This window comes from Diospyros lotus, chromosome 11, assembly GCF_014633365.1.
Source record: "Diospyros lotus cultivar Yz01 chromosome 11, ASM1463336v1, whole genome shotgun sequence".
NCBI lineage: Eukaryota > Viridiplantae > Streptophyta > Magnoliopsida > Ericales > Ebenaceae > Diospyros > Diospyros lotus.
The window spans coordinates 1,276,279-1,296,848 of NC_068348.1; the positions used below are offsets into that span (position 1 = coordinate 1,276,279).

The 20,570-nt window shown below is 34.3% G+C and overlaps 1 protein-coding gene across 1 annotated transcript; it reads left to right on the forward strand.

Annotated features, from left to right (window-relative positions):
* Positions 1-7,650: 7,650 nt before the first annotated feature.
* LOC127813748 (probable glutathione peroxidase 8) lies at positions 7,651-16,301 on the forward strand. Its single transcript, XM_052354881.1, has 6 exons — positions 7,651-7,817; positions 13,749-13,825; positions 14,102-14,163; positions 14,486-14,604; positions 15,756-15,923; positions 16,050-16,301. The coding sequence occupies exons 1-6, from the start codon at positions 7,767-7,769 to the stop codon at positions 16,080-16,082; spliced, it is 510 nt and encodes a 169-aa protein (XP_052210841.1). The 5' UTR covers positions 7,651-7,766; the 3' UTR covers positions 16,083-16,301.
* Positions 16,302-20,570: the final 4,269 nt, after the last annotated feature.

Here is a 20,570-nt window from a genome sequence, read left to right on the forward strand (position 1 = left end):
GGGGGAGTGCTGGAATTATGCTCAATTAAGGCTGATCTCTAGGATCAGTGTTTTATATAAATATTGTGTAAATATAGAAAGGCAATAATGTAAATTAGGATGGTAGGATGCTGTCTATTTTTTCTTTCCTTCTTTGCTAATAATCTCTCCTTATAAGAGGATATTGTGTTCATTCATTCATTATTCAATCAAGACATTGTCTTTGATAATTTCTAAGTAATAGGCTTGTTGCCGTTTTGTTAGGCTTAACACACCTCATAAGCCTGGTGCAGACAGCAGATGGGAGGGCCCATCAAACAACTATTTAAGTTGGCTATGCCCCCTCTCCTCTCTAGTTGCATATCTTATTGAGTGTTGCTGATTTTGTAGAGTAATGAGAGGAAAACATAACTCATAAATCTCAATCCATAAAGAAAGATCAATTAATGGCTCATTTAGGTATGCGCTTTTTGCTCGGTTCACATTCTTTCATTCATTTTATTCTTGTATATTCTAAATATGTGCATGACCATCTAAAATTTTCTACATGTGGTATCAGAGTAAGCTTATACACAGATTTGGGAGTACAATGCGATTATATTTTATTGACCCATGTTTTATTGGTGCTTGTGGTTGAATATGTTTTTCGGAATCTTGTGATCATACTTTTTGCCATATGTGAATAATTATTTTTGTTGGATTAAGATTTACAATTAGCTCTATGGAGATGTGTTAGCCGAATTGACTGTACACCTCTGAGAATGATATATATACTAGGTCAAATAATACAAGAATGGAATATTTACACAAATTCCCTTTTACTGTACACTGTATAACAAGGTCTTCCTCTCTTTGCCCTACAAAATCAGTAATACTCAATGGGATGTGTAACTAGGGTTAGAGAGGAGTGGGGACATATCCTACTTAAATAGTTGTCTGATAGGCCCTTCCATTGTTGGCCATTGATAGACCCAACAGGCCTACAACCACTGTTTTCTACACTAGGACAAAGATGTGTGCCAAGCACAACAAAAAGACAAGAAGCCTATCTATCATGGATCAAATGCTTGAACCTATTTTATCAAAACCAAAATGTTAAAATACATTTGTACTAGATTAGGACTTGTAATGTAAGACAGGTGTCATGTTTTATTTTCTGTTCTAGTTCTTCTAGAAGGGTATGTTTCTAGAAGGCTGACTGGGTTAGTTTTAAACTGCCATCTTGGGGCAGTCGGTCAGGCTGTAACTTCCGCCCCTATAGCTTATAAATAGGGGCCGGGAGGTAGACTTTTAGATATAGCTTTCAGTTGTCTTTTTCAATCTATCTTGTGCGAGTATGTGTTGTGTGAAAGAGGGGATATCTTTCCGGTTTACACTGTATAGCTTTCAGGTTTATGGGCTGGGAGAGAGTTGGGTTTTGTGGCACATGTAATCGTGTATTGATATTTAAAGATAGTGGAGAAAGCTAAGGGCAAAGCCAATTTGGATGTAGGTCTCATTCGAGACTGAACCAGGATAAATTTTCTGTTTGTTGTTCTTGATTATTTCTTGTTTGTTTTCTGCTCTATTGTTGTGTTGTGGATCAGAGAGATTGTCAGGGAGTGTTTGGGTGATTGAGAGATCATAGTGAGAGGTGAGATCTAGATTAACACAAAATTATTTTACAATTAATGTTGTCCAAGTGGGAGAATGCCAAAATTCTTATTTAGTTGGCTGCCATTAATTGTAAAATAATTTTGGTTTTGACAAAATGGCTGAAGTGTTTGGTCCATGATATATAGGCCTGTAGCCTTTGCTGTGCTGGGCAGATCTCATATGCCTAGTGTGGACCCCTACCTCTCTAGCTTTAGTTGCTTATCCTATTTAGTGTTTTTGATTTCATAGAGCAAGGAGAAGAAGACCTAACTGTAATTCTCATCCCACAAAAGAAAGATTGATTGATAAGCTCATTCAGGTATGCGCTTTACTTTTGATTCAGGTTTTCTTTCATTCATTTTATTTTTGTGTTCTAATTTTGTGCATGATCCTTTAAAAGTTTCTACAAGTCTAGATCACTTTTAGCTTTTAATATTGTCTGGAATTCATGTTGACACTGGCTGTGTCACCCACTACTGCAACCCTTCTCGTTTATCAGAGTTGGGATGAACTGTGCTAAAGCAAAATACCTTAAAAAATAGAAATCCTATGTGAATACTCAAACCATTGGAACTTCTCACATTAGACACAAATAAATCATCAACACTCCTATGATATGAAGATAGAACAATAACATTTTTGGGCTTCAATGCCACCAAACCAAACAAATATCTGATTTCGCTTTCCACAATCATCAATTGTTGGCCTTAAAATGGGGAATCTGATAATCAGGTTTTGGAAGATGAGACTAAATAATTTTCCTGTAAGTGCATGCCTAGACAGTATGCACTACAATTTCAGTGGCAGCATCTTGGGGGTGTTCTTCCTTTCACAATTTCATGTATTTTGTGTTCATCGCATGCAGGATACCAAGGGAAATGCTGTGGATCTTAGCATGTACAAAGGGAAAGTCCTGTTGATTGTGAATGTTGCATCAAAATGGTATAGCATAGTTCCTAGCACTGCCTTCTGTAGTTCTTTGTCTCGATTAATTTAGTTCATTTGACATGCGGCAATCAAGTTTGATTTTTGTTTACTTGCTCTGTTGCTCAGTCTAAATCAAAGTTTGGTAGAATGCATACCTTTTTTGTTAACTCTCTTTAAATAGCCACTAATGGCGGCAAAATAGGGCTGTTTTAGTCAGATAATACTAGTAAAAAAAAAAAAAACAAACAAACAAACAAAGACCAGTGCTAGCTGTTTCTCCAGATGTGTTGATCCAGTCAAGACAGTTTCCCTTTATCTCAACCCTTGAATGAACAAAGAACATGAAAGAATTTCACTCTTGTCAAAGAAAAAAAAAAGTCCTGTAACTTATTCAGAAGAGAGGGGACAGGGATGTTATCTAACATTTAATATTTCTCATGCAGCACCTTCACCAATTCAAACTACATGGAGTTGGGTGAGTTGTATAATAAGTACAAAAATCAAGGTTGGCTTCACTTTTTTTTTTTTCCAGTTGGATACTTCAATCACTCTTATGAACATGGCAATACAGTTGGTTTTGGGATCTTGATCAATCAAATTACTGTGTTGAATGGGTTATAATGAATTGAACAATTGTTGCTCTTACGTTATAACGTCTTGATTCTCTAGGAAAACATTAGGGAAAGTAAAAGATAGACTCTTGTTTTCCTCTCCATATTTTAGTGGCTCACTGAAGCATGTATACATATGCAGGTCTGGAGATTCTGGCTTTCCCATGCAACCAATTTGGAAGCCAGGAACCAGGGACTAACGAGCAGATTGTGGAGTTCGCTTGTTCTCACTTTAAGGCTGAATACCCTATATTTGATAAGGTAGGTGTCCAAACGGTGCACTTCAGTTGAAAGAAAAGTTAAATGATGAGTAAAATTTTGCTTTTTTCCATTTATGGTCTTAAGTTTTTCTTACGGTTCTTTCAAAGTCCTAAAGGTTAATGTTTCACATTCCAAATCTTATATTATTTATTGGGTGGATCTGTTGTCTGAGGCTCTCCTGACAAATGCTATTCAACTTATGTTGTATGCCTGCATCTATTACTTTCGGAACTCATACATACCATTACCACTCTCCAAGCTTTCAGTGTTGATTGAGGAAAGTCTAGGCTAAGGCCTGAGTATGCGGTTTAGACTTCCCGCTGTATAAATCTGTCTATTTGTTCTTCCAATGAGGGATTAAGGTTTACTATATGGTCTTTCTCAACTAAAATCTACTAACTGAATAGAAAACAATGACTAAATAGCTTTGTACTATTTTGATAAATTATAAATTCTAGGCAATGTTAATATCCATGTTTAATAGACATTTAGTTAATGCAGGTAAATTCCTCCATATACGGCCTTGAAAAACAAAGCCTTTTGTAAAGTAGCCAAACGAGCAGTCCTGCTTTCAATATTATGGAAGTCCTGAGGTTTAACTTCATTCATTAAGGTCCTTATTTCTGTATGTGAAGCTTATTCATTTAAATTTAGTATATTCTGGCTTAAAGATATTCAGTTAATTTAACATTATTTAGCTGCATATTATTGAGTCATTACTTCGTTTATTGACAAATTCACTTCAAGAAAAGTAGTAGAGACTTAGTGTTATATATTGGATCGGTGGCATAATATGTGTGTGACATTTGTATTTTAGTTTCCTGTTTCATCCTCAAGATGAATTCATATCGACTTCTCACATATGATAAGTGAAAACATAAAATACCAAGGTATTAGTTTAGAATAGTGTCCAGCAAATTACAGGGATTGTAGTCGTCCTTATCGGTGGAATGCTGACTCCCATTTTATTTGTAGGTTGATGTGAACGGTGGCAATGCCACTCCACTATACAAGTTCCTGAAGTCGAGCAAAGGTGGACTTTTTGGGGACAGCATTAAGTGGAATTTCACTAAGTTCTTGGTTGATAAGGAAGGAAATGTTGTTGATCGCTATGCTTCCACTACCTCTCCTCTTAGCATTGAGGTAACGCCTGCTTATGTAAGTAGAAATTTACTTAATGATGCTCAGAGCTGACTTAAAATTGTTGTATATTTCATTTTTGTTTGCAGAGTGACATAAAGAAATTACTGGGAATAGCATAAGTGCCGAGTTATATGTCACTGTTTCCCCCTCCTGCTGGTAACAATTACACTTTTACGCCTTTATGTTGAAACCGTTGGTAGTTTGTAAAGCTTGAATCTCAATGCGCATGCTATTTTCTATCGCGTCTGAGGCTCCGAATGTTGAATTACTGACTGAATGTATTTCTCTTCGAGCAACTGAACTTTGGAACAAAGTGGCTTCTTCTGTAATATTACCAGCTGTATTCTATTGAGTCGAGCCTTGTAGGAGCGCCTGATTACTGAAACTTGTTAAGAGTTTTCTTAACGATAGAGGACGGTGTCTGGGGTACAGATACTCGTGTAGCTGACCCGATCTAGTGCGATTAAGGCTTGTATGACCGGGATTGCGGGTATATTGTGCTATCTGTCACTTTGTGCAGCCAGTTCTGGTGGTTGTGGACTGAAGTTCAGCTGCATAATCTGTGATCTTTTCTGAAGAAGCTTGGCTTGTACAGGCTGCTGCTAAGTGAAGGCAATGAATGTCTCTTTGTGGAAACTGGAAAGCATAACAAATGCAATGGCTAGAGAAGATGGTAGTTTTATACTTATGCCTTTCTTCTATTGCAATGAATGTTCAAACTTCATAACATGTGAAAAGGTGATGGAAAGAAGTTTTTATAATTTGAACTTGTTATCCTATGATGTACGAAAATTTTTTGGGACTTCATTTCGACGTTTTTGAAATATTTTAGTTTTTCAAATACCAAGAAATGTTTCTAATCTATTTTTACAATTTTAAAAAGTTTTTATCACCGTTTTGTAATATTAGAAATATATTTTCGATTTGAAAATTAAAATATTTTTTCATCTCTAATTCAAATTTTTTAATTTGTTTTAAAATTTGTTTTCAAAATTTATTTGAATACGTTATAGAATTTATGTCTATTTTTATATCGAATAATTATTTTTTATATTAAAAATTATATTTATAAAGAGATTTTTATATTTTTTTATTTACGTTTTTCTCCTATATTTTTGTTTCTTATTTTTTTTTAAAATGATACTTTTTTGTTTTTGTTTTCATGCAATCTAGTCGTACAAATGTGATCTATTATCTGCGTCGGGCAACATTTAGGATCCACGTAGAAGGGGTGAGTGTGGGGGAGAAAGGGGTTCCATGCCTCTCTTTGAATTTGTTTGTGTCATTATATCGTTCGACGCGAATAATATAATATTTTACCCATACTCATAGAAGAAATCAGAAAAATGTTTTTAATTATTTAAAGGAAATTAAACTTCCTTTGCATTTCTTTTCTGAGGCCAAATATAGTTGTTGTTATATATAATTTTATTTTTACTTTGAAAAAAAAGGTTTTATAAATCCTCCAATAAATAATTGTAGAAATTCATTGTCAAGCTTTTGGGACCTCAAATCATAGTTTAAGTTAATTTTACCAAATTATTTAGATAATAAAATTAAAGGTTTTATATGACCATAAAAATTATTTTTTTTATTATGAAAGACAAAAATTTGAAATTTCTACTATAAAAATAAAAATATTGTTTTTAAATTAGTCAAATCCTTCTGTAATTTGAGGTGATAACTCAAAAAAAAAAAAAACATTTGAGGAATTATTGATAGTAATAAATTATTATTAAAAAATAAGTGTTGAATTAATTATTAAAATTTAAAATTAAGTAAATAAGTTACTGGACTTTCTAAAACAGGGTCATATTAACCAACAATCAATTTTTCGTATAAGAAGACCGATGATAAAAAAAAAATATTATTTTTATCCATAAAACTCTATGGAATTCTTGTGGTTTATATTCTAAAATTACTGGCTTGATGTGTTTCAAGTGTTCATCACTTATGAATTCTCAATTGGGTTTTTTTCTTCTTTTTTTTCAAAGTAAAATTAATTTTTGATTTCACAAGAAGCTGAACATTCTTAAATTTAGAAAAGAAAAACAAGGAACAACACCGTTTTTTAAAATTCAGTCATCTATTTGACCTATTTCAAAGTTTAGTGATCAATTTAACTTTTGTATCAAAATACAATGACCAATTTAACATTTTATCTTTTTAAATTTTTTTTTGATAAAAAGGGATCAATTTTTTTTTTAATCGTGAAAGACTCGAGAGGTTTTCAGATCAAAGTTAGCTTTCGGCTCAACTCATCTCATCCTTTCTAAGACTTATGATTTACATTTTCTAAAGCACTATATATGAATGGTATGAATTACTTAAATTAGAAATCTTGAATAGTGAACAATCAGTTTAAATATTCACAATAAAAAAATATTCGATTCTTTTTTGAATAGGGCCTAAAAGGAGAATGAAGACTGAAATATCAGCAGATGTCTATTAGTGAATTCACCCCAGTCAATAGTACCCATTTGGTAAATGCCCAGTGCTAAAGTTACTGAATGAGTAAATTGTCAATTCCTAAAACAAATTATGTACCTTATTTGCTAAGTTAAGAGTAGACATTTTTTAAAGATTTCTAATATATCTTTATGTGAGTCATGTTAAAGCATATACTTAGGAGGTGGGTATATGACAAACAGTTTTAAATAGACTCCCTATTCATTAGATAGAAAAGATCACTAAGAGCTCGTTTTTCAATTTCAAAAATTTATATCAAATCAATCTAAGCTCTCTTTAATCCAAGGTGAACGAATATGTAAGTTAGGGATTAGAGCCTAAAGGCTCTACCCCACGAAGAGACATAACTAGATACACAATCCCGTAAGGAGGCAAAATTAAATACATGACCTTGTGATATTCTAAGCTTTTGAATTTGTGTGGTGGCCAATTATACTATTATAAGGAATTTAAAAAAAATGAATCATTACAACCTCTATACTTTTAACTTAGGGTCAAATTAGAACCGAATAAAAGTTAGCCAACTATATAGACTGTTAATTGCGTTACTGTCACTTGATGACATTAAAACTAAAAGTTGATGATTGACTAACATAAAATTCAATAACTTATTTAATTTTTTTAAAAATTTTAGTGACTAATTTGACAATTCGAGTTTAAATTAAGTACTTGCATGTTTGGTTCTTCTCTCTGTGGTTTGACGGTTGATCTTCGCTCTTGGTCTGGATCTTCTCTTTGGCAATGGAAACCCAGTCGAAGGACCCAGAATCAGTCTATGACTTCACTGTCGAGGTTAGTTTCTTATTCTGAATTTGTGATTTACCCGTTGACAACAGATGCCTTTTTCACTTGGAGTGATAGTAGTGTTCAAGTTTCTGAGACCAGATGGATGAGTACAAGATTGTGTTGGTTGGATGTTTAGAGCTTTCTACTGGTGAAGAAGACTAATTTAGTTTTGCGATTTACTGTATTTGTGAAATTTTTCAAGGGAAATTCAATTTACCTTTGTCACAGCAAAGCAAAGAGCTCCATAAAGACATTGAACCATGAATAACCTCTAATATGAGAGATTTCTGACCCATCCCTTGCACCAAGGTATTGGCATGAAAAGACTCAAAAAACAAAAATTTGGGATGGATTAAAGATTATGCCTGAAAAGAAGGGTCAACTTATGACTTGCTATTTGATACAAATTAGGGAAAGGTTGGAACAGAGGAGAGAACTATCCCACCAATGATCCAGCCAGAATCCAACCCTACCCTACCCTACCCATGTCACCTACTTGAAAATAGATGAATCTGAAGAGTGCGTCGCAGATGCTCATAATTCCTTTCCATGAGGAGAGTTGAGCGGGTCCATGGAAGCCTCCCTTCACAATCATCCTTTTTCTCTTATGCCAAGAAAAGGGACAGAATAACTCAACAAATAATGTGGGCATCATTTGGTGTGCTCTATAACGGGCAAGACGGCAGAAGAGCACGACTCCCCTTTTACTTTATGGTGGATAGGCAAATGATTTCGCTGTCTAGATCGTCATTCTGCATAGAAGGCACCAATTGTAGCAATGCCTACCCCTCTTGTAAAATGCTTATCAAAGTGCTCCAATAGATGTTTTAAGGAAGATTGAATGCTAGAGGAGCACAAGCACTTCCAGGAGATGTCATGTTTGTGTTCAGCACCAACTGTTATTGGACACTTCCGAACACATGTTAGATAACCACTTAAACATGTTATATTATTTTTAAATAAACTCTGCCTATAGTTTGAGTAGTCTCCTCAACAATTTTACTGTTGAAAGTGTTCCTCCCACTCACTTACTGGTCCCAAGCTCAGATAAAGGAGGAGGATCGCATTGAGTAGCCGAAAGCTTGTAAAGACCTTATAGTGAGAAGTTCATGTAGAGGAATTAAGGCCTGCGATTGTTGTTTTTAGGGTAAATTGCCCCAAGACCCTGTTGCTTGTACACCCCCTCTGTTGCTTTGAAGCACAGATGGAGTAACCTTTAAAGGAAAATGGTATAGTTTTGCTATAAGGCTAGCCAGTCTTAATCCATGTAGCTTAATTCATTGGCAAACCGCCAGGGGCTGCAAGATCAAATTTGCACATCAAACATTTGGGGGCAACCGCTGTGGTTCTCCTTTTAGCCTTAAAGAAATTTTATGACTGCATAAAATGTTGAATGCACTTCTCCACTTTAACCATCCTACCTTGATCCTATGGGTAAAATCCTCTATAAGCTCCCCTTCTTTTTGAACAAGTTATCCACAATATCACGACTGATCCTTTTTTTTGGACTTCATTCCCAAGTTCCAGAATAATGCTATGAACACTTCAATTGTGCCATATTGAATTTTTTTTAATATAAATAATTCTACTTCTAACCTAAAACTTAAAAACTTTTTCATCAGATGTGTTCTCTAAAGCAAGAATAAGATTTTTTTGGCTCTATTTTGTAATGTATATGAAGCAACTGAAATAAGAAGAAGAAGAAGCTAGTTTGTCAGAATAGATATGGCAGTTGTGACATGGGATGCATAAAGCAACAAGTGTGGCTGAGAACTTAAAACAACAACAACAACAACATATCCAACCTTTATCCCACTGTGTGGGGTTGGCTACATGAATTCTAAACTTCCATGTATTTATGTTTTTTGTCATATCTTCATTTAGGTCCATACACTTCATATCAAACTTTAATGTATTTTTCAAAGTCTTTTTGGATCTGTCTCTACCTCTTTTTTTGACTAATTGTTTCATTTTATCAACTCTCCTCATAGGAACATCTCTTGGTCTCCTTCTCACATGACCAAACTATCTTAGTCTAGTCTCTCTCATCTTCTCCTCAATTTGCACTACTCCTACTTTATTACGAATAACTTCATTTCTAATTTTATCTTTTCTTGTATGGCTGCACATCCATCTTAACATCCTCATCTCCGCTACGTTCATCTTTTGCTCATGCTGGTATTTGACTACCCAACATTCTGAGCCATACAACAAGACTGGTCTTATAGCTATCTTATAGAATATTCCTTTCAACTTTAATGGGATTTTACCATCACATAACACCCCCGATGCATTTCTCCATTTTAGCCAACCTGCCTTAATTCTATGCGTGAAATCCTCGTGAATTTCTCCATTTTTTTGAATCATTGATCCCAAATATCGAAAATGGTCTTTTCTTTGTAAGATTTGGTCTTCCAATTTTATTATAATATCCTCCACTCTTGCATTCTTACTAAATTTACATTCCATATATTTTGTTTTCCTTCTACTTAATTTAAATCCCTTATATTCTAAATTGTTTCTCCACAACTCAAGCTTAGTGTTCACTCCTTTTGTTTCATCCACCAACACTTTGTCATCTACAAATAGTATACAATATGGCACCTCTGTCTGAATGTGTTTAGTGAGTTCATCCATTACTAAAGCAAATAAGTGTGAACTTGGTGTAGAACCTTAATGCGGTCCCATTGTAATTTTAAACGGTTCAGTATCCCATCCGCATGTTCTGACTCTTGTCTCAGCACTGTAATACATGTCCTTAAGGGCTTGTATATAGGCTATTCGAACTACTTCTCTAGGAACCCTATCATAGGCCTTTTCTAGATCTATAAACACCGTATGCAGGTCCTTCTAATGATCCCGATACCTTTCCATTAGGCGTCTCAGTAGGTATATAGCTTCCATTGTTGACTACCAGGCATGAAACCAAACTGATTTTCCGTGACATTTGTTTATTTTCTGAGCCTCTACTCTATTACTCTCTCTCAGAGTTTCATGGTATGGCTCATTAATTTAATTCCTCTGTAATTTTCACAATTTTGAACATCTCATTTGTTCTTGTATATAGGAACCAAAATACTTTTCCTCCACTCATCTAACATCTTTTTTGATTTAATGATCGTGTTAAATAATTTCGTTAGCCAAGAGATGCCCTCTTCTCCCATGCATTTTCATGCTTCTATTGGTATATTATCCGGTCCCACCACCTTATGATTTTTCATCTTTTTTAATGCTTGCCTTATTTCATTTGAACTTATGCGTTGATAAAATGTATAACTCACGTTCTCTTCGGAGTTACTAAGATGTTCTAACCTAACTCTTGTGTCCCCACCATCATTGAATAATTTTGTGAAATACTCCTTTTATCTCTCCTTAATTGCTCTCTCATTCACTAATACATTTTGGTTTTCATCTTTTATGCATTTCACTTGGTTTAAATCCCTTGTTTTTCTTTCTTTTGCTTTAGCTAATTTATATATATTCCTTTCTCCATCTTTTGTATCAAGTCGTTTATATAAATTCTCATATACTTTTGACCTTGCTTCACTAATAGCTCTTTTTGTTGCCTTTTTCGCTTATTTATAATTTTTTAGGTTTTCTTTATTGTTGTATTGATATACAACCTTATAGCAAATTTTCTTATTTCTAATTTTCAATTATACTTTTTCATTCCACCACCAAGACTCCTTAAGGTTTGGGGCTTTACCATTTGTTTCTTCAAGGACTACCTTTGTCGTGTTTTTTAGGGCAGTAGCCATTTCCCTCCACATTTGGTTTGCCTGTCCTTCTCCATTCCATTCCCTTCTACCTCTTAATTTTTCTTTGAAGATTAATTGTTTCTCCCCTTTTAAATCCCACCACCTAATTCTTGGATTTTGTTTTATGTGATTTTTTCTCTTCCAATTTCTTACTTGGACGTCAAGTACCAAAAGTTTATGTTGAGTAGTCAAACACTCCCCTAGTATCTCCTTACAATCCCTATAACATAACCGATCCTCTTGTCTCATGAGGAAGTAATCTATTTGAGTGCTTGATGTGACATTTTTATATATGATTAAGTGTTCATCCCGTTTTTTGAACCTAGTATTGGTTATGATGAGCCCATATGTCATAGCAAAATCTAGAATAGACTTACTCTCATTATTAATTTCCCCGAATCCATACCCTCCATGTACCTTTCTATAGCCGTTTTCGTCTCTACCCACATGACCATTTAAGTCACCTCTTATAATCACTCTCTCTCCTTTTGGTATCATTTGTATGAGTCCCTCTAGGTCCTCCCAGAATTTTGTTTTTATCTCCTTTCTTAACCCCGCTTGTGGTGCATATGTACTAAAGATTTTCATAGTCATTCTTCCTAGACCAACCTTCACCATAATAATCATATCCCCTATTCTCTTTACATCCACTACTTCATCTATTAAGTTTTTATCCATAATAATCCTCACTCTATTTTTCGCTCTATAATTTCTTGTGTACCATATTTTATATCCAGTTTTTGATAAAGTTTTTGCTTTTTTCCCTACCCATCTCATCTCTTGAAGGCACATAATATTAATCTTTCTCCTAATCATCACATCTACCACTTCCATAGCTTTGCCTGTTAATGTTCCTATGTTTCATGACCCAATTCTTAATCTATGATTTTGGTTTTGGCTTTGACTTTGAATTTGATTTTGTTTTTTATTTTGGTTTTGATTTTGGACTAGTTTCTTTATCCACATCTGTCCAAGAAAATGCAGGGACCCTTACTCATTTGTCACTACATCCGGATGCTGATGCAGTGGCCCTAGCTCACTTGACATTACACGCGAGCAGTGTAGCGTGTCGATATAAAGGGTTACACCTCAACGGTTTTCATAGTTTGTCTAGAGTTCATGTTTTGGATCTGACTAGGTTTTACGTTAGTTGTCGGCTACCTAACACAACATGAGGGTTATCAATCCATTAGTATGACTGGAGTAAAGATGATTAAATATCTGGAAAAAAATTTATCGGAGGGTCATAGATGGTGAATCACACCAACATCCCTAAGATTTCACTAAATTCCCCCCCCCCCCCCCCCCCCCCCATTCTGAAAATCATACCGACTTCCCCTCAGTTAAGCATTTGTTAAGAAATTTTTGTAATTAAGGGTACCTTTTGTAACATACACCTAACTTAGGGCATAATCTGATATAACTTTTGAATGCTAGGGTTAGTGTAATTACTAAAAAGAGAGGGGTCCTTGTATTTATACCAAACCTCAGGGGTGTTGAATGTAATTTACCCCACATGATTTGGTTGGTTGTGTGCAAATGTCCAAGGGTGATGACCACAGAGAGGACTGCAGTTAACTGTAACAAAATTTGTTCTAAAACTTACTGTGAATGATTTGCTGAGAATGCAGTTATTGCATCCAGAAGTTGTCTGAACTATGTGATGTAGTTATTCAAAATTGCAACTAAAGCATTAACAATCTCCAATGCTCAGAACTCAGAAGAGGAAGGAATAACTTAATGTGTATTGAAGAGGAAGTTGGCTTGATATGTACTCTTAATGTCACTAAAAGTGCAGTAGATGCAAAATATTATCTGGTCCTGCTACAAATTTAAAAAATAAAGAACCTGACTGTTGTGGGTAAAGATTTAATGAAAGAAATTTAGCGAGGACATTTTTCTTAAAAGAACAGACAATGTTAATTTCTTTCTTCTTTTTTTTTTTTTTTTTTTTTGCAAAATTAGACAAAGTTAAACTAGGTTATGCAATTCTACATCAAACAATATTATTTTTATATTTTTTTGTTTGTCCAATTTGTTTCTCCATGTTTTTATGATTTTCCCCTTTCCCCTTTCCCCTAGCTTCCTTCCTCACAGTGCATCCGTGAATTGAAACATATTCATTATGATGAATTGTTGTTGTTGTTGTTATTCATGCTGTGTCTACTTCCATGTGCAGGATGCTGGTGGAAATGATGTGGCCCTGAACACTTACAAGGGCAAGGTCCTTTTGATCGTCAATGTTGCCTCCAAATGGTACATTCCTTTATTTTTCCTCTATAATTTTCAATCATTATATCATTTATGGTCTTTATCTATTTGAGAAGCCTTTCTGTGGATTAAACAAATCAGGTTCTGATACTTTTTAGGTTGAATCAACTTGGTGCTGCTGAAAATTCTTGTTTGATCTTCCCTATTAACTTTCCCATGATTCCAATTCATCTGCTTGTTGTTGTCTTCTTTTTTGGGTGTGTGTGTGCTTAGTATCCTCATGACCTTCTTGGCTTTTTAACTCTTGGGCTGTTATGTCAGTGGAATGACTAATTCAAACTACACAGAGCTGAATCAGTTATATGTGAAGTACAAAGATCAAGGTTTGTTTTCTTGATATATTTTCAGTTGCTTGTCCTTTCATCATAAATAGTCATAATCTGTGTTGAGAAGTTTGTTCTTGGAGAGGGAGTGAGAATTTGGGATGCAACTGGTCACTGACGTGGAGCCGCCAAAGGTTATGGAGGTGGAGAGAGACCGAACCAGTCCAGAGGAGGTTAGAATTCAGTGGAATAATGGCCAGTTGAAAAGTGAATGACCCGCTGTTGATCAGACTACCTACTTAGGCTTCACTTTTTCTTAAATAATCTTCACTTTTTCTTGAACTCCTAAGCTCAGACTTCGACCTTTTCTTGTTCAATGAAGGCCTGGAGATACTAGCATTTCCTTGCAATCAATTCGGTGAGGAAGAGCCAGGAAGTAATGATCAGATCACACAATTTGTCTGCACTCGTTTTAAATCTGAATTTCCTATTTTTGGCAAGGTAATCCAAGCAATATTCTACAGTCTTCATCCTGCAACTTACTCCTAATTATGGCCGCAATAATTCCAGGTTCAAAATGACAGCTTATCTTGTCTGTTATTATGAAATTTTACTCATCGAAATGTTGATTCTTCCAGATCTAATAGATGCAAATACTCAACAGAGTGGTACAATAGTGATATTTTGAAATAGAAGCCTCTTTGATGGGTTACTTACTTCAAATTTGTGGAATTCTAGTCTCCTACATCATTAAGATAAAAAACTGTGTGGCATGTGGAAAAATAAAAGCTTCTTTGACAAGTTACTTTATTTTGAAATGATGGAAGTCTAGCTCCTGCATCATTCTGATAAAAACAGTTTATGCATTTTGTTCTGTTTGTTTACAACTACTCTTTGCTTAATCATGTTTCACTGATAGTGAAAAAACGAGGAAATGCTGCCAGTAGCTTATTTGCCTTTTGATTGACTTGTGCCGATTATCCACTTTTGCTTTGCTGGAATCTAGAAGTAACTTATAATTAGATGGAACAAGTAGTGTAAAAGTTCATTCACCTTGAGTAAGACCCTGAGCTTATTAAATTATTCATAAGAATTTGAAGATATTGACACTATTAAATATACAAGCAAGATTTTCTTACCGTTCTCTTTGGCATTGTTCGTGTCTTTGCTGTACAATGGAGGACCAGTCCATAGGGAAGGGGGCAGCGAGTTAAACCCATCACCAAAGGCACGGATGGGGCACATTCACTACTGAGCTAACTGTTGTCTTCCTTTTCCCCACCATTTTAAACTCAATGCTGCCTCTTTGCAAAAGAGAAAAAAAAAAAGAACAAGGGGAAGGCTGCATAAAAATACGACGTTCCCCTGACTCTTGCAATGCAGGGAGGCTTGAGCGCTGGGGATTCCTTAAACTCAATGCTGGCTGATCAACCAGTTAATTTACAGTTTTTAAGTTGTTCTTTTCTACCTTGAGTCAGATTTGAACCATAGTATAGTCACTTGGTTAAAGGGTAATGAAAATTCTTCCTGCTATGGAAAACATAATGACGAATTCATTTTTTGTATTTGAACTGTAAAGTCTTGAAATCATGAAAAACTATTCAAGTCACATGTATGCTTTCATCGACTGTTGCTTGCTATTGTCGTTCCAGATTGAAGTGAATGGCGATAATGCAGCTCCTCTATACAAGTTCCTGAAGTTAGGCAAATGGGGAATATTTGGAGATGATGTTCAATGGAACTTTGCCAAGTTTCTTGTTGACAGCAACGGGCAGCCTGTCGATCGCTATTATCCCACAACTTCCCCCCTTACCATCGAGGTAAAACTGACTTTTCCAGTTGACCAGATCCTGTCAACTCATTTATATGCTTCTTATCTGTGCTTCAAACTTGCTAGAATTTACATGTTGCGACTATTACTCTTCACATTAACAAAATCATTGCAGAGAGACATAAAGAAGCTGCTGGGGATTTCATAAGTGCAGAGCTGCATATGGATGCTTTGTTGGATAGTCTTGTAGTCTGAACCCATGTTTCATACTCTTTTGAGATGCATCAAAGTTGTGCTTCTGATATCTGCATGTGGTGCTGAGAAACATTTGCGAACTAATTTATTCTCTACAGATAGAAATGATTAGCGAGTTCATAACTGGTAACCGACTTCTTATAGTAAAATTAAGGTTGATAACTTGTTTTAAGATTAGCCATTTTAGGAGACTTTGTGGGTAGTTATTCATTGCACCAAGGTTGCTTCTGAGCCCAAATATGTGAGTTTCCTGCACTTCTTCCTATTGTTGGTTGCACTTCCCTTTCTAAGTTTTTACTTTTTTACTTTTTAAGATTTAGAAAACAAGAACAATTTTTTTTTTTTATAAATAAGAATTTCATTGAAAACAATCAAAAAGCGTTTACAGCTTCAACTTAGGGCATATCCCTGAGTTTCACAAAAAATCTAGAATACCTTGCTGCACAATAGCCAGTCTACACCAAAAATCCTTGACTCTCTCATAAACATGACCTCTGGTGCTACTGTTTTGCTTTATGGTGCCTTCTACCGCCGTAAGCTTTCGCACCAGCTGGATCATAGGGGACCCCCTCACTCGCATATCCCAACTCTTGGCCACTATGTCCAAAAACAGAGGATGATTAATCAAGTGATTAAGGAAATAGAAGGGGCCTCCATTATGCTTAAGGCCACTAAGTTGACCACCACAAAACTACGATCAGAGATCCCTAGCTGCATGAAGAAAGCCTTGCTTGCAGGATACCTAATGAGAACAAAATTCGAGATGCGTGAGTGCTTGAGTTAGTTTTCAGTTGTGAAAATATTTTTTTAATTTTTATATTTTATTTCATAACTAATGTGCATTAATATTTTATGTTTTTAGAAGACACTAACATTCAATTTTAAAATTTTAATTTTTTTATATTTTCCATTTCATAATATATAACTAAAAATTCGAAAATTAAGTTTTTAATTTTCTTGCTAGAGGTTTAAAAGATTAAAATTGAAAATTTAAGACAAAGAAAATTATCAAAACAATATGTAGAAATTTTATTTTCTAATTGAAAATGAGAACAGAAGATTGAAAAATAATAAAATTAAAATTAAAAGTTGAAAATTTTCTCAAACAAGTACGAAGATGATCAATCATTGAACCATTGGGGGTGGGGGGGTGCCTGTGACACTGATGCAGTACCCTTATTTTGGGCAGTACAATCACATGGTATGGTTGGTACCTTACACAGAAAGTTGCTATTGAGAGGACACCCCATTGATGTCACAATAGAGGAAAAGTCAAAAAATTAATGATAGTAAAAAAATGAATGCTTTTGGAGTGTTTTTTCTTACAAAATATATAATGATGATATGAAAAATTGGACCCAAGGATCATTTACTAACTCTTAAAATTATTGTCTTTGTGATCTCGTATTGTTTCGTATTCTTGATTTCAAAAAAAGAGATAAATCATAAATAAAAATTTTATCTTACTGTATAAGATAAGGAATCGAACCCACGACTGACTCTTATAAGCATGAAATTTTTATTTTTTAAAATAATTTATTTAGTTTGTTTTTAAATTTTTTAAGATAATAATAAATACATTAAAATCTTAAAATCCTCCTCTCTTACCTCTAGAATTTAAAGTTTTATAGTTTGATCTGAGATAGTTCTAATATAATTTTTGCTAAACCATTTCTTATGATGTAAATTCATGAATATAATATTAGTTGATGTTTGACCATATTCGAGTCTATGTTTCCAACAGAGGCATAGATAAATATGGTAATGCATGATCATTTATTAGAAGAGACATGTCACTAAAAAAATAGGTCATATGTCCTTTTGACTTTTGATAAATTTAATTACTCTCCATCATATAAAAAATAAGACATTATATATATATATACAATAACAACATATTCAGCCTTTATCCCACTATATGGGGTCGACTACATGAATTCTAGACTTCTATGTATTTCTGTCTTTTGTCATATCCTCATTTAGATCCATATATTTCATATCAAATTTTAATATCTCTCACAAAGTCTTATTGGGTCTACCTCTACCTCTTTTTGTGACTAATTGTTCCATTTCATCAACTCTCCTCACAGGAGCGTCTCTTAGTCTCCTTCTCACATGACCAAACCATCTTAGTCTAGTCTCTCTCATCTTCTCCTCGATTGGCACTACTTCTACCTTATTACGAATAACTTCATTTCTAATTTCATCCTTTCTTGTATGTTCGTACATCCATCTTAACATCCTCATCTCCGCTACACTCGTCTTTTGCTCATACTGGTATTTGACTGCCTAACATTCTGAACCATACAGCAAGACTGGTCTTATAGCTGTCCTATAAAATTTTCTTTTCAATTTTAATGGGATTTTACCATCACATAACACCCCCGATGCATTTCTCCATTTTAGCCAACCTGCCTTAATTCTATGTGCGACATCCTCGTGGATTTCTCCATCTTTTTGAATCACTGATCCCAAATATCGAAAATGGTTTTTTCTTTGTAAGATTTGGTCTTCTAATTTTATTATAACATCATCCACTCTTGCATTTTTACTAAATTTGCATTCCATATATTCTGTTTTCTTTCTACTTAATTTAAATCCCTTAGATTCTAAATTGTTTCTCCACAACTCAAGTTTAGTGTTCACTCATTCTTTTGTTTCATCCACCAACACTATGTCGTCTGTAAATAGCATATACCATGGCACATCTGTCTGAATATCTTTAGTGAGTTCATCCATTACTAGGGTAAATAAGTATGGACTTAGTGCAGAACCTTGATGCAGTCCTATTGTAGTTGTAAATAGTTCAGTATCCCCTCCGCATGTTCTGACCTTTGTCTCTACAGCATGATACATGTCCTTAAGGGCTTGTATATAAGCTATTTTGACTCCTTTCTTCTCTAAAACCCTCCATAATACTTCTCTAGGGACCCTATCATAAGCCTTTTCTAGATCTATAAACACCATATGTAGGTCCTTCTGATGATCTCGAAACCTTTCCATTAGACACCTCAGTAAATATATAGCTTCTATTGTTGACCTACCAGGCATGAAACCAAATTGATTTTTTGACACATTTGTTTCCTTTTTGATCCTCTACTCTATTACTCTCTCCCAAAGTTTCATGGTATGACTCATTAACTTAATTCCTCTATAATTTTCACAATTTTGAACATCTCCTTTGTTCTTGTATATAGGAACCAAAGTACTCTTCCTCCACTCATCTGGCATCTTTTTTGATTTTAGGATGGCGTTAAATAGTTGCGTTAGCCAGGAGATGCCCTCTTCTCTCATGCATTTCCATGCTTCTATTGGTATATTATCTGGTCCCATTGCCTTATGATTTTTCATCTTTTTTAATGCTTACCTTATTTCATTTGAACTTATGCGTCGATAGAATGTGTAGCTCACATTTCCTTCGGAGTTACTAAGATGTCCCAACCTAACTCTTGTGTCACCACCATCATTGAATAATTTTGTAAAATACTCCTTCCATCTTTCCTTAATCGCTCCCTCATTTACTAAAATATTTTGATTGTCATCTTTTATGCATTTCACTTGATTTAAATCTCGTGTTTTTCTTTCTCTTGCTTTAGCTAATTTATATATATCCCTTTCTCCATATAGGTGATGACAACAAATTTCATTCAATTTTGTGTTCAAGGTTGCTTCTTTGGTTTCATTAAGGTGGAACAAATCTCATTTTGTTTAGTTTGATAAATAAAGAAACCTAATAAGTATGGTCTAACTTATTAATAATTATTAAAACTTAATCATTTAAGATGTTTGAGAAAACCTCTATTAGGCCTAAAAAACATCTAAGATGGCATTATCAACTAGCATATTTATGCATTCATCAACTACCAAATTTTAACTTAAAATTTATAATTTTCATTTAATGGGTAATTCGCCTCGTGTCTTTTAATTTTTTTTGTTAGTTTTATAAAAAGGAAAAATACTAACTAGATATAGGATACAAGTTAACTTGATACGAGTCAAATACTAACCTCATCCCAAACATACATAAAAAAACCCCTTCTAAGAGCCATCAAAGGTAGCATATTGTTATTAACTTCGTATCCTTAAACCCAACCATATAACATGACCGCTCAAGTAATTATTGGGCATGAGACTCAAAATCAAACCTAAAATAGATATTACCAACGAACTTAAGATGTGTTTAATAGCATAAAAACTACATAAAAAATATCACTTCCAAAAAATTAAATTTCATAATACAATCATTAAAACATATTTTTACCTCTTTTCCATAAAAAATTCCATCTAATTGAAAAATACTTTTCTTTCCATCTAAATACGATCAAATACACCTTTATCTCCTTAGGTGATAAAAACAACCTTTTATTGGATATCAAGAATAAAATTACGTATAAAAAACACCACCTCCAAACTTAGCAAGGAGGTCCTTAGTAATTCAAGA

What these genes read in the sequence shown, in the direction of transcription:
- LOC127813748 (XM_052354881.1), top strand. Translation starts at nt 7,767, where the DNA reads ATGGAAACCCAGTCGAAGGACCCAGAATCAGTCTATGACTTCACTGTC. An exon ending in TCTATGACTTCACTGTCGAG is followed by an intron (nt 7,818 to 13,748) that starts GTTAGTTTCTTA and finishes TTCCATGTGCAG; the next exon opens with GATGCTGGTGGAAATGATGT. An exon ending in CTTCCCCCCTTACCATCGAG is followed by an intron (nt 15,924 to 16,049) that starts GTAAAACTGACT and finishes AAATCATTGCAG; the next exon opens with AGAGACATAAAGAAGCTGCT.